Source organism: Schistocerca serialis, chromosome 1 (genome assembly GCF_023864345.2).
Source record: "Schistocerca serialis cubense isolate TAMUIC-IGC-003099 chromosome 1, iqSchSeri2.2, whole genome shotgun sequence".
NCBI lineage: Eukaryota > Metazoa > Arthropoda > Insecta > Orthoptera > Acrididae > Schistocerca > Schistocerca serialis.
Window position 1 is genome coordinate 247,864,517 of NC_064638.1, and position 15,586 is coordinate 247,880,102.

General features: G+C 43.9%; 1 protein-coding gene across 1 annotated transcript in view; it reads left to right on the top strand.

The window, feature by feature from the left end:
* LOC126457240 (tachykinin-like peptides receptor 86C) overlaps positions 1–15,586 on the top strand; it is a 1,093,631-nt gene that overhangs the window by 72,747 nt on the left and 1,005,298 nt on the right. Inside the window, exon 2 of the mRNA XM_050093388.1 lies at positions 13,113–13,443. Within this exon, the coding sequence (XP_049949345.1) occupies positions 13,209–13,443 (235 nt within the window). The 5' untranslated portion in view covers positions 13,113–13,208. The remainder of the gene's footprint in view (positions 1–13,112; positions 13,444–15,586) is intronic.

Sequence of the window (15,586 nt, forward strand, 5' to 3'; positions counted from 1 at the left end):
AGAAAATCCTGGCGTCTACAAAGTAAGAAAATTGGACTTTCAATTTCTTTATATTTATATTACCCAAAGGAGCTGTCACAGTTTAGCTTCAATAATAAGCTACAAAAGAGAACTGGCGTATGTGATGCAGCCTTTAAGGTGAATCATGAAATAAACGCCAACAATAAAATGCATAAATACGATAGAAGGGGCTACACAAGTCAAAAGAGAAGTTGTAGGATAAAAATATATATAGATGAGACACAATTCCAAAGGCACGGAAATCGAGGAGAATATTGAAAGCTTATTGACGCCAGTTACGCTACTGTGTTTGCCTAATTTTTAAATAGGTTTAGGTTCACCTAACACTCAATCAGAACTACACAAATTTTACCTCTCAAATGCACAAACGAGTCTTGCCACATTTTCTCCATTTGTAAGTGTCTGACAGCCCCAATATCCCACAAGAGAACTGAGGAAATGATTACGTATGCTCTGCCATGTGGGAACGTGTCAAACGTTTGTTTTATGGACCGTAAAAATGGTTCAAATGGCTCTAAGCACTATGGGACATAACACCTGAGGTCATCAGTCCCCTAGAACTTATAACTACTTGAACCTAACTAACCTAAGGACATCCCACACATCCATGCCCGAGGCAAGATTCGAACTTGCGACCGTAGAAGCAGCGCGGATCGGGACTGAAGCGCCTAGAACAGCTCGGTCACAGCGACCGATGGGACCGTAAACCTTAAAGCGTAATCTTGCGCGAAGTGTACTCTATATGTATGAACTGGCACACCTGAGCAGAGAGAGGGGCGGATGGAGATGGGTTGTGAGTTGAAGAAGAAAGATAGAGGGGAGGACAAGGAGACGGTCAGAGACAGGGAGGAGGGGGGGGGAGAGACAAAGGTAGTGGTAGGAGGAGATGGAAAGAGGAGGAGATGGACAGACAAAGGGGACGTGACAGATGGAAGTTAGATGATGGATGGACAGAGGGGTAACGAGACGTTGAATAGAGAGAGAGGAGGAGGACATGGGCAGAAGAGAGAGGGAAGAGGAGTTGTAAAGAAAGGGGGTGACGAGGAGATGATCAGAGAGATTGGGAAAGACGCAATAGACAAAGAGAGGGGGAAGATGGAGAGAGAGAGGAGGAGGAGATAGAGGGTTAGGGAGGAGATGGACAGAGAATGTGGAAGTGGAGGAAAAGGACAGAGAGAGGGAGAAGAGGAATGGACAGAGAGAGGGAAGGAGAAGATGAACAGAAAGAGGGGAAAGGGAAGAGATGGACAGAGAGAGAGGAAGATGGAGGTGGACAGAGAGGAGGAGGAGGAGGGGGGGGATATGTAATAGGCAGGCGCCAGCCCGGGTGGTCGAGCGGTTCTAGGCACTTCAGTCTGGAACTGCGCGACCACTACGGTCGCACGTTCGAATCCTGCCTGGGGCATGGATGTGTGTGATGTCCTTAGGTAAGTTAGGTTTAAGTAGTTATAAGTTCTAGGGAACTGATGACCTCAGTTGTTAAGGCCCATAGTGCTCAGAGCCATTTGAACCAACTAAGCAGGCAGAAGATGGTGAAGAGCAGTGGTTAGACAGTAAAGGAAGTTTTAATGAGGAGACGGGTTGATGTAAGGTGTGTGTACGATATCCCTACAACCCCTAGAGTTTGGAATGTGATGAGAGGGGGCTGACATGTTCCAGAACTACTGTCAATACTTCTTCCCTGTGGTTAGTTGATTGGGAATAGTTTAACTGTATGAAGTGCAAATTTATCTAATATTCGCCCTGCTCGGTGTGTCATTCAGTTTCCGACAATGAGTCCATACATTTGTCAGCGTGTTTAGTGACCAAAGATCACGCCATACGGCTGAATACCACATATTCACCTCACACTCTCTTGGGTCATATGGTGTAAAACAGCAGAGAAACATAAAAGTACAGGATATTACTTATCTGGTGACGTCACATGTTCAACATTTCTCATCAGTTTTTGGGGTATCTGCCCCATGTGTTTCTCATAAAATTACTTGTCTCAGCCTCTTATAGGTCGCTTCGGGGTGTATCTTAACTTTAGTAAGAATCACCAAGTATGTGTGTGAAACATACACGTCATGGGCAAGAGTCTAATTTCATGTAGTTAATCTGAAATGCTGTCATAATCTACTCATTAATAGGTATGATTTTACATGAAATATTAAACACATAGAGACAATTATAAACGTGGCTTTAGGCAGCGTGACATGGTGCTAAAAATCGTCCAGATTATACTTATCTGATCATTTGATAATCGGGTAGCTTATCATTTTCCAACAAACTTTGGACATAATTTCAAACTTTTTCGAAATTTATTCTATCAGTGACTACATTTTCATTGTCCGTACAGTAAAAATTCAGCATCAGTAATGGTATTTTAATTTACTACTTCTTTGCTACTAACTTTATTTACATCACATTTTCTACGAACTTGCAGAATTGTATCATTGTACGACACATATTTCAGGAATTATGCATTTTTATAAGCCTGAGTTCGAGTCTTCAAATAAGGACCGGGGAGGGGGGGGGGGGGGGAAGGAGGGGTGAGTGTAGAGGGTACAGAGCCGCAACGGGACCATCACTCTTCCATTATTTCCGGCTGACGAACTTTTCCTACTGGCACAAAAACTTCTAGCAAGTTAAAATACACACTCTGAAAATCGCGTACGGATACGTGGCTGCGAACTTCAGTGGCCGTTTATAAAAGACGAAAGTGAAAATGTAGTTTACGGAACCAAGCCACCGTGGAGAGGTTTCCGGTGTTCAGTTGCAGTTGATATTGCAGCTGATATCTTACGCGTACACTTCTATCAATACTCGGTCAACTGTCAGACATCTCTTAGTCGACTTTCGTGTTATCGGAATGAAACAGAGAGAGGTGGCGCTGCCGAGAGTCACTGGTCTATGATTTAACAGGCCACTGGTTGAAACTACCGACAGGCCTATCAAAAATAAAGTTTCCGTCATTTTACTAAATTGCTTTAGGCATGCGGTCGACTGATTCCTCTGAAAGAGCATTGCCTATTTACTTCTACATTTTTTAGGATGCATAATAAAAGTTTTTAAGTAAATAGGTCTTAAATCATTTGTAAGTTGTTAAAATTTAAAATTTGTTAATCTGGTGACCGGTTTCGATCAAGGTTCGGTCATCATCAGACCATGAAAACTCCACGATGACAGCTGTACATACTGGCGAGGAGTAGCCCGCTATGTAGCGACGATACACAGTGTTTATTTCATTTGTGCACAGTTTTAAAACAGCTACTCTAATTTAAATTAACACAGACAGTCTCAATAGCAAAAACCCTTTATTTTGTGGTAATCAGTTTCGGTCAGTTTGTGACCATATCCAGACCTCATACCATAATGGTAGGTGATAGCGGTCAATTACACAGGAGTCGTAACACCTGCTCTGTTCACCGCTACCTCCTACCATGTTTCTTACGTCGTCCTTCATATCTTTATTTACTTCAAAGGCAGAAGACTTTCTTGAAATATTGTGTGCTATCCATATTTGGTAAGAAGTACTGTAATTCTTCCTCATTTTCTCAAAGGAGAAAATTCATATCCTAACTTTTAAAGCTACTTCCGAATCACCATTTTACTTCTTTAATTCTTTCTTCGATATACAAGTTGACGGTAGAGGAAAGAGAGTATCCATGTACTACGCTCTATTTCATCCGAGCACTTGTCTCTCGGCATTCCATTGCTATTGTTCCCTCTCCGTTCTAGTACGTATTGTACATTACCCCCTTCATTTGTGTGGCTATAGTGTTCCTAATTGCTTTACAATCATTATTGGTATGAAACGCATTTATTATAAGCAGCTACTAATAACGAGTATTTGTATTAGTACATAAATAAATGCAGGAAGACATTCAGAGTAACGACGAAAAGCGGAGGAATTGACAGTTCTCCCTCAATATCAAGCAACGTAGTGTTTCACATAAACATGCAGAAGGTCGATTATCGTGTGATAACGCGACTGCAGACCCACCACTGGAGTCACCCACACCCTTAAAATATCTGGGAGTACACGTAGGGAGCTCTATACCTGACAGAACTTGTTAAACCTGTGGGTATTGTCCGATAAAGAACTGTGGTTTGGAATTAGTCAAAAGCCATTCGATCACAGCAGAACTCTTTTATTACTTTTCAGAATTTCCTACTAGCAGCTCATTTCTACCATTGCTATGAGATGGACATCGAACCACAGATATCGACAGCATAACGTTGTCAAGGAGATCCCCGCAGCCGTTATGTCCAGCGCACCCCAGGCGCGGTAGACCTTGCAAGCTAACATCCCAAAGATGCTCTGGCTTACATGCGTTTCCTCTTCGTCGAAATGTCTTGGCTCAAACTCGTCTATGGGTTGAACCGCAAGTGTCGCATTACACGCCCTAAATTAGACACTTGTGACCCTTTGTTTAATTTGTCTGGATGATGGCAAGTTTGCAAAATACGAAGTTAATATAACATATATTAACATTAATAATAATATCGGGAACTAAATTAACGACACATAAATTATATAGGCCACACAATTGCGATTTGCTTAGAATAATGCTTATTCAAAAAGCAAACTAACAGCGAAATTGGTCGTATTTAGAGTTACTGTTACATTCGGGCGCATATACATTTGACACAGTTCGACCATTCACAACGTCATCGCGAGATACAAGTTATCTACGCGAAAAGTTAGAGCTCAAACCAGACTCGCGGCTGCTCACCGCTCAGTGACTAAGTCCCACGATACCACACTGCCCGGAATTTTCTAAGTCGTTTCACTTCCTGGCTCCATAAAGACCCATTGTCCATTTTCGCGTCTACATCTGAACTGTTCCCTTTGGTGTCTCGACCAAAACTGCCCTCTGCCCGTCTCCGACCGCCTTTCCAGCGCGCCGAGCATCTCCGCTCAGCTGACTAGCGCAGTTCCCTTTCCTGAAGCCGTCCATATGATTGGCTACAGCTTATTCTACATTACTTTACATTTTAACATATTTAAATAATCATAGCTTGACCACTTTCACGTTCTAAATAAAGTAACAATAATATCCGTTACATTACAAGCGTTAAATACTTTTACATAAAACCAATACAATTTTCTTCTTAACTTTGAATGTCACGACCAGTAGCCCTACACCAATGTGCTTTCTGATAAATAAATAAAGAACGGAAGTAACTATTATGCACTAAACTTTCCAACAAATATTCTACTACCTAATGATTCAATAAGGTGTCATGCTGTCATCGTGAAATGTGTTTTGTGTGGAGGAAATGATGATCTGATGCATAACTGTGAATACTGATAATTTAAATTTACTATATCTTTTAAACAAATGAAGTTACAGAGTTTACATTTACAATGTTTGACATTTTAATGATGCGTTTCTATATGAAATATCGATCGTTAAGATCGCCCAAACCGTTCAGATTTTCAGCATTTAGGTCTTAGTTACAAAACTTACTAGTTTCACTTTAACAGTAAATCCTAAACTATCATAGAAATAATCAATATTCAAGTTTATTGGGATCATTACGAAAATTTATGGAGGATAGCAGATTAAAATTACTGTGGCTTGATTCCCTGTGTTACTACAGAATTAAGTAGTATTCATAAATGTTTCCCTTTATGGCCGATCTTAGGTCCGCCATATTTAACACGTCCCCTTGGCCACAAAGGCCTCTACTGGGTTTCCCTATGACGTGGGTTCTCGTCCATCTCACTCTCACACTACAGCGCATAGGCCTCAATAGACAGTAGACGCCTGTGAGTTTCCCCATCTCGTGGTGAATCTGCGCTCTTTATGGCACGCGGTCTTGGACAACAGGGTTAGTTTCACAATTCCTGTAGGCTGACTCTTACGGCCACGTATTTAAATGAGAGCGCAGTGCTCGTTAACTCACAACCTTCCGTGGTAAGCTGGCGACCAAGACACGCCAGGAGATGAGGGAACAGACGCACAGCCAGATTGAATGTGGGACAGGCTGGCAACCTCAACCCAGGCGTGGCGAGCGTAAAATCTGGGGACCAAACCACGGTCCGTCATTTGGGTGATAGCGACTGGTGCTGGCAGACGCCCACTGGTGCAGTGGCTAGGATGGACTCGGTTCAACCCTCGGTCCACCAAAGTTGCGTCTGGATCCCCTGGGCAAGCTAAAAGTGTAGGCTGGCACTGTGACGGACGCTATCTCGGTTACTCACTGATTCGTTGACTTGCCTGGCTGGACAGCTAGTAGTTATGTGCGCAAAAGTGGGTTTGTTATTATGTTCTTACCGCAAGTGTCACGTTCACTGGGTTCCAAAGAGTCCCTGGCTTCGGTAGCTCGGTACTGAGGGACCGGCTGGTGACGGCACCTAGCGGGTGGCATGGCACAACGCAAAGCCAGAGAATTGCGTCAAGTATCCTTTTTATGACAACAAGCCTTCTAGCCTATGGTCAAGCCGTTACAGAGCATTTCAATCTGTAACGGTCACTTCTTAAGATGTACATTGTCTTCATATGTCTTTCATTGATTCTATGGACGGTTTCTTTAACTTGGTACCTTATTGTAAGTGTGCCTCTTTTCAGTTGTGTGGAATAATAGCGATACCCAGAGGAAGTGTCCTCTCAAACATGTGTTTTATATTAATTCTTAAGTGCCCTTCAGCAAATTCCATCTGTGTGCTGCTTCTCTGTAGTGCATGATAAAATAAGTTCATTTGAGTGATAGGACAGATTTCTGCTCTGCCTTGATGAGAAAGGACAGGGAGGTTCCGTTAGCTTTCTTGGAAATGGAGACGCAATAAGAAAACAATAGGAGGGCCCAAGGGCACATACCTGTGCGGCCTACATGACTCTTGGGTCGTGTGCCGATAGAGAAATACACTCCTGGAAATGGAAAAAAGAACACATTGACACCGGTGTGTCAGACCCACCATACTTGCTCCGGACACTGCGAGAGGACTGTACAAGCAATGATCACACGCACGGCACAGCGGACACACCAGGAACCGCGGTGTTGGCCGTCGAATGGCGCTAGCTGCGCAGCATTTGTGCACCGCCGCCGTCAGTGTCAGCCAGTTTGCCGTGGCATACGGAGCTCCATCGCAGTCTTTAACACTGGAAGCATGCCGCGACAGCGTGGACGTGAACCGTATGTGCAGTTGACGGACTTTGAGCGAGGGCGTATAGTGGGCATACGGGAGGCCGGGTGGACGTACCGCCGAATTGCTCAACACGTGGGGCGTGAGGTCTCCACAGTACATCGATGTTGTTGCCAGTGGTCGGCGGAAGGTGCACGTGCCCGTCGACCTGGGACCGGACCGCAGCAACGCATGGATGCACGCCAAGACCGTAGGATCCCACGCAGTGCCGTAGGGGACCGCACCGCCACTTCCCAGCAAATTAGGGACACTGTTGCTCCTGGGGTATCGGCGAGGACCATTCGCAACCGTCTCCATGAAGCTGGGCTACGGTCCCGCACACCGTTAGGCCGTCTTCCGCTCACGCCCCAACATCGTGCAGCCCGCCTCCAGTGGTGTCGCGACAGGCGTGAATGGAGGGACGAATGGAGACGTGTCGTCTTCAGCGATGAGAGTCGCTTCTGCCTTGGTGCCAATGATGGTCGTATGCTTGTTTGGCGCCGTGCAGGTGAGCGCCACAATCAGGACTGCATACGACCGAGGCACACAGGGCCAACACCCGGCATCATGGTGTGGGGAGCGATCTCCTACACTGGCCGTACACCACTGGTGATCGTCGAGGGGACACTGAATAGTGCACGGTACATCCAAACCGTCATCGAACCCATCGTTCTACCATTCCTAGACCGGCAAGGGAACTTGCTGTTCCAACAGGACAATGCACGTCCGCATGTATCCCGTGCCACCCAACGTGCTCTAGAAGGTGTAAGTCAACTACCCTGGCCAGCAAGATCTCCGGATCTGTCCCCCATTGAGCATGTTTGGGACTGGATGAAGCGTTGTCTCACGCGGTCTGCACGTCCAGCCCGAACGCTGGTCCAACTGAGGCGCCAGGTGGAAATGGCATGGCAAGCCGTTCCAGAGGACTACATCCAGCATCTCTACGATCGTCTCCATGGGAGAATAGCAGCCTGCATTGCTGCGAAAGGTGGATATACACTGTACTAGTGCCGACATTGTGCATGCTCTGTTGCCTGTGTCTATGTGCCTGTGGTTCTGTCAGTGTGATCATGTGATGTATCTGACCCCAGGAATGTGTCAATAAAGTTTCCCCTTCCTGGGACAATGAATTCACGGTGTTCTTATTTCAATTTCCAGGAGTGTAGATCTTCCTGCGAAGTTTTTAGGAGAGACGTTTCATTGGCTCGTCTGATTCATCGAAAGAGGATTCTAGACGCTTTCGGTAGCTTTGTGTTGGAAGAAGGGCATCAGATAAAGTGCATTCGTGCTCTTCGATCAATGCTGTCACGCAGAAAAGCGTAACAGATTAGTCGTTGGGGACTGTGAAAATTGTCGGGCAGGGTGCCTTCTTGGTCGCTGGCGTGTAGGCAGATAGCTTCGTTGGTGCGAGGACAGTCGTAATAGCTTAGGAAGCGCTGAAAGGGCGAGCAGATATCTGCTTAATTGTATGAAGTTCATCCAATTGTGTTGGGAAGTTATAGAGATTATGAAGTATAATCTCGTTGCTGGATATGGACTGATAAAAGCCGGGAGTAACTCGGGATAAACTCAGTGCTGAGTTTCTCAGATAAACATTGGGCACTGCACACATAAGTTTCTTGTCGGATGCTGTAGCTGTGTGATGGAAGACCACAGAGATTGCAGCCGTATGGAGCTGTTCTAGTCTGCATGCTAAAATTGTAAGAAACATTTAATTTTGGGTTTGGTTAGCGATGAGTTGTAGACCACGGAATAATTGATAGCTAAGTCAGTATTTCATCCATCCTCTTTTGGTGAATGGTTAAATTTCGAGAGAATTTATAATTATGGTTTCAGTTCGCGAAAGTGTCCGGTCTGTCCCTGTTATTAACTACCGCATCTTTACTTAAGGAAGCTCCAGCTTGCCTCCCTTAGTTTATCTCGTACATGCTTTGTAGCTCTCTTTGCTAAAGTATGTGTTCGCTTTCGTGTCCCATAGATTGCTTTAACGGAGTAAATCTCATGCTTCCAAGGTTAACATTCACTCCAATGTAGCTAACATCCACTCCAATGCGTTCCCTCATTGCAGAGAGTACGCCCCATATACTTTTCACTCAGTTGCAAAAGCGTATTGGGACGATTAGAAAAATTAAGTTTCATTATTTTGTCGTAAAATTCAATGTCAGTCCGTCACTAGATTGCTAAGAAACGTTGTAATCTTCAACGCTTCTTTAACATTACCAGGATGGGCTGTAGTCGGTAAAACAAATCAGAAACCTACCGATTGTATGCGAAGATCTAGTAGTCGTTTTTCTAGGACTGTACCATGTTAGTGTCACCTTTCGAAGGGTTAGATAAAGATCTCTATCTAAAATTTAGGCCGTAAATGTTTAGTTTTTCTGATGATAGAGCCCGGTAGAACATTGCGCTTGCGGTTGATGAGCTATTCAAAATTATAACAGAAAAGGTTGGGATGCATGATGACGGAAGACGCTCGTATATTCATGTACGCCAGGAACCATCAACTGTTAACCATTCACAATTTTTGCCACTTATAATCCCCAGACATCACCAACGATTGGTGCTACCATTAATCCTAATACATCAACAAGCACATTTCAACATAAAACTAATGGCAAGGGAATGCAACTGCAGACTATGATTGCAAGAATGCTGAATAAATTGTAGTCCCGACATGAAGGAGATAGCTGTGAAAACACTCGATCAGCCAATGTTTGTATACTGCACATCAGCCTGTGTGACATTACAGCCTTTATCACTGCGATTTTTAACATGTAAAAGTGTTTTTTTTCTGTATTCGCGTCAGTATGTGCGAACTTTTAACATATACCAATGAATGTTGTAACCAGATATCTTTGCCGCGCTCCTGAAAAGCGCAGAATATCACGATAGCTATAAACTGTTATACACTGCTATCGATCAGTAAAAAAACGATGCACCTATGATTCAAAATAACAATTGCCAATTTTTACTTCTGCAGGGAGCCGCGCCGCTCTCTAGCTGTTCTTCTGTGAATGTGTTGCGAGTCGGACGCAAAAGTATTGTGCTCCATACTGATATAATCATTTTATTGTAAATTTAAGAGTTTAAGTGATTAAAAATATATGTAGCCACAAACAAGCGAGAATGTGTATCATGAAAATTCGCTCCACCGCCACATTGGGTGGCCATGTTAATGTAAGTTTCCGTTTCATAATATAATACTTGAAGCCTTAAAAAAAAAAAAAATTCATACCAGACCTGGCAACCATTCCGCATAAAGCTGACAGAGGAAATAGGAAAGAAGAGTTTCGCGTTTGGTAACACGTTCCTTTAGTAAGCGCGAAGTTAGGACAGAGATGCTCAGCCAACTCTAATAACAGATGCTATGAGAGAGACTTTCTGCATCATGGTGTGATTCCGCTACCGTGCGTTTCAAGAAGAGCCAACCAATATAACACTTCTTCCAACGTATGTCTCCCGAAAAGACTACTATGGTAAAATTAGAGACATTCGAGCTCACACAAAGGCCTACCACTAATCTCTAATCTCGCGCATCATTCGTGACTGGAACAGACTGCACCAGTTATTTTCCAGCACACCACATAAAGTGACCTGTGGACTATAGACGTAGATGTAGGAATGCTTGTAGATTTGACAGCGATCAGCTAGAGATATCTTTCATACTATGTATTCATATTTATGTATACTAGAGTAGCTTCATCTTTGGTCGAGAACGCAAAGGTACCTCTTAAGCACGCTACTCAAACTATAGGGTTAGTCGGCCAATAGTATTGCTAGTCTCAGAGATCAGTTAGCGATGCCTCGCATAGCTTGTGCAACAAACGGACACTCTTGGATTCCGGCTGCTGCCGTTAGTAAGCTGTGCATTCCTCCCGGTTGGATGCATCGAACTGTTAAGAATATAGGCTTGTCTTGCGATAGTGAAAGAAGTACTCTGAAGTGACATCGTCAAAGATTGTAGTGCGGTGGTTGCTTGCTTGCACGGCCTTTGCATAATTATACGCGATGTTGTTTTGAGATTTATTCATCCCAGATATTTTTCAACTGCATTTTCATGCAGACAATTTTAGTTTATATGTTCAGTATCACATCTTTGTTCGAACATGTGAATATCTATATCCATTTTCCAATCATTAATTCGAGTGTCATTAAATAATTTTGTGGGCGTTAGTATGTTTACAGAACTGTTCTTCTGTCTTTTGAAAATGTGTTGGTGTAAAGTCACAAGGTGCGTTCAAGGGCACTTGCTTGTACTAGAATTTAAATTGCGAGACTTTGTGGTGTTTCTTTTCTGTATGAAATTAAAATGCTTCTTCAGTTTTGACGCCACTTTTGAGTTTAATGAGACCATTTTATACCCTCCGGAGCCTTCTCTAAATCTTCACAACTGCTGCCTTAAGAACCTCGTAGATGAGAAAAATGAATTAAGATTCAATGTATTTCACGAGAAAAATTAATAATCTGTCTTCAGCGGAGAGTTAATTTTATTTTTTACTTAAATTTTCAGTGAATAAGTGTGTCGCAGTTGAATTTCGACTTACGTGTTTGCACTAACGAAGACGTCGATTTTGGTTCCCATGAAAGTCCATTTTCAATTTATGAAGTGTTGTACGATTCCGTGTGCAACTCCATTGCATTGCAACTCCATTTGCATTGTACGAATTCCCACAAGAAGGGGTTCAACAACAAACATGGGGAATTACTACATGAAATTTAAGACACAAAGGAATCACAGACATTGGCTGCAAGTGGGCATTGATTGAAATCAATGGGGAAAGTTGAAAATTTGTGCCAGCCTGTGATTCCAACCCAGGTCTCCTGATTCCTAGGCAGTTGCTCTAACTACTTCTTTTTTTCGTTATTTGTCGTTGTATATGTTGGGAGCGGATGTCCCATGCATCCGTTCAAGTTCATCGCTGATCCCTTCACTCATTTTTTGTTACTAAGGTGAGTTAACCCCCTGGCCGAATATGCTGAGCTACCGTGCTGGCACCACTAACCCATCTGGACACAGCGGTCATTGCAACTGCATGGACTACCTTAGCACGCTGTCCAGCAGACCTAAATTCGGACATGTCCGAAAGAACACTGTTGGTGATCATGCAGAACTCAAAGAATGCAATTAGAATGAAATCCAGACCTTTTAGCTGCTGACAGGCGTTGATAAATATCAACGGGGCAGTTGGAAATGTGTGCCCAGTCCGGTCTCGAACCCGGGATCTTCTGCTATCAGGGCAGACGCTCTATCCGACTGAGCCATCGAGGACGCAGTAAGAAAGAAATCCCGGGTACGAATCCCGGTTAGTGCACACATTTTCAACTGTTCCCGCTGATATTTATCAACGCCTGTAAGCAGCTAATGGTCTGGATTTCACTGTAATTTCATTCTTCGAGAGCTGAAAGATCTTCAGTGCGGATGCACTCACATTACCCGAACTCTTACGGGGATCGGTAGATTGACTGCCGCAAGAAATGAGTATAGTGGGCTGGGGTACTGCAAAGGTAGTGTGTGGACAGTATGTTGGGAATGTTGATCTCACGGGGAGCTTGCCAGAGATAAATCGCTGCTGTCGCATTATGCTTTGTGTCCTCGGTGGCTCAGACGGATAGAGCATCTGCCATGTAAGCAGGAGATCCCGGGTTCGAGTCCAGGGCAGAGTACACATTTTTAATTGTCCCCGTTCATATTGATCAACGCCTGCCAGCTGCTAAAAGGTCTGGATTTCATTCTAATTTGATTCCCATAAGATTTCGAGCCTGGTAGGGATCTGCACTGAAGAGATCATTGGGCATCTCGCCATAATTTTATGTTTATGTGTTTTCTGTTCCTTGTACTCCTACGCTTACGTCTGATATTTTGGCCTTAATATCTTCTAATTTACCTTTAATATTTATGCACCACCTGTCTCTGTGTACAGTGTATTGCTCAACAGTTTTTTTAAGGAAAAGGATTGCTGTATCTATGTTGCAGTGATACCAGTGAGGTGCCAGCCGTGATGACGGAAGTGCAGTGTGCAGGAGTGGCGTCCGCTCTCGCAGCCGCCGTGTGAGGCGCCATCCAGTGGCCATGGAGGACGCACTGGCCTACGCCGACTACCCGCTAAACTGCTCGTGGCCGGACGAGGCGGGGCTCAACGCCAGCGGCGGCATCGGCGACTACTATGGCGAGGACTGCGTGTGGCCGCCGCCGCCGCGCCCCTACCAGCTGCACTGGACCATCAAGCTCGCCTGGAGCCTCCTCTACGGGCTCATGCTATCCGTCGCCACCGTCGGAAACTCCACGGTCATCTGGATCGTACTCGGTGGGTACTCTAGCTCCTGGGCCCCACATTCACTTCTCACCATATGGTGTATTACGTCATAGGTTTGGCAGGTGTGGACACGGCTCTATTAGATACAGTTGCCAACGCACAGTGAACAGATTCTGTCAGAAGCGCTGAGTGAGTCCATTAGTTTGTTCGGAAAGGCAGATCGATATTGCTTGTCCTTTTTTGGCCAGTCGGCGACGTACTCCTAATGACAGAATCTAGGCATACGTCCTGCCATATTTCTCAAACGATTCTACAGAAATTATACAGTAAAAAGGAATTTCATTTTTGCGTTACTTATACTTTTAAATGTCTGCTTCGTGATGATACGCCCGTCGTTTTATTAATGGTCATGGTTATCGTAATTTTTGGATATAAGTAAAACAAAGCGCGAAATTCTAAAAATTTTGCAATGAAAAATAGAGGCCGTTGTGATTTTGCGTTTGGTGCATATTACATCGTATGTTGCTGCATATGAAATTTAGGTAACATGTTGATTTTTTTTAGACTCGGGTGGAGATCTGTATCACTAACCAGCCCAGAGAAAATTGATATACTGGTGTAGCGTAACCATCTGCAATTCCATACGCCAGAGCTGAAGCCAGAGTGAAAACTGTACAACATTACTCATATTGCGTAAACGGTTTGAGATATCGAAATGAGACTTTGGAAAATGACAGCACGCCTTGAGGACAGTATTTTTCCGTTTGGTTATTATGTTCAAATGTTCAAATGTGTGTGAAACCTTATGGAACTTAACTGCTAAGGTCTTCAGTCCCCAAGCTTACACACTACTTAACCTAAATTATCCTAAGGACAAACACACACACACCCACGCCCGAGGGAGGACTCGAACCTCCGCCGGGATCAACCGTACAGTCCATGGTTGCAGCGCCTTAGACCACTCGGCTAATCCTTCGCGGCTTGGTTATTATGTAAAACTTCATTATCTACTGTGTTGGTTCACCAACTACAGAGTTTATCGATGAAAGAGTATAATTTTTAAGTCCTGTATACAGCTTGCTAAAAGAGAAATGCACTGCGTTTTGGAGCAACACAAGATATTATAGGTTTGATTTCGTACTGAGGATGTGCTTTTTCATAGCTTATTGACCTTACTTTTCCTCAGTTCCTCACTTAATGAACATGATAAACCATGATTTCAGGATTCTCTCGCAACCGCGTCTGCCCATCGTGTTAGTGAGGTGGCTTTGTGTAAACTTCGATGTGTTTTGGCAAAAGAAGAACATTTTTAACATGGAAACAAGAGAAATATACCTTTTACTCAAAATTCGAGTCATGGTGCTTCCCTAAAAGAAATGGCCAACAGGCCAAACGACAACAAATCGCTGCTTTTGTTGCAATTTGAGCGAAATAGCGAAATTCCTTCTCTATAATAACTAAAGCAGAGGCGCTAGCAGATAATTTAGAATTATCACGATGCAAGTGTGGGCGTGAAGGAGCTCCACTTAATATTTACAAGAAATGTAAGTGTAGGCTTCAGTTTAGAGCGGCACTTTCCCCCTAGTGTTCGGCATTTCCCCCACAGCACTTTCCCAGAACCTCCACCACTACTGCTCTCCCCACACGTGCCCTGCCAACTGCACGTCTACTATCCACATATTCTACATACACTCGACATTAATGGTTAAGGTTGCTTTAATTCGTATCAACACGAGCACTCACTAACAACGAGATTGCCAAGTCGACAACTCCTGTGGATACACTTTTCTTGTCTGTTGTCTACAGTGCGGATCCTTAGCTTCATATGTATGTAAGGGGCTATCGTTTAACTGCATAAATGGAAAAAAAACTTCTAACACCCTCGTTCAGCATTTTAACAGCAACAAGAGATCTATGAACTCAACGGCTCAAGTATCTTGAGGCATCAGTGAGTCAGTGACGCCACCTCTGCCCTACGCAAAAGCAATGCAGCACCATCTTGGAAACATATGCGCACCTGTCGTCTGCTGAAATGACTGACAAAAGTCTCACTATAACAACTGCCCACACAAGTGTTACTGGCGAAATGACACTCTAAAAAAAAATTGCAGAGGCTGTTGTATTTATTGTAGTGGCTAGTGATCTCAATCTGAAAGCGTCAGACAAGCCCTACCTCAAACTTACGACGTATCTT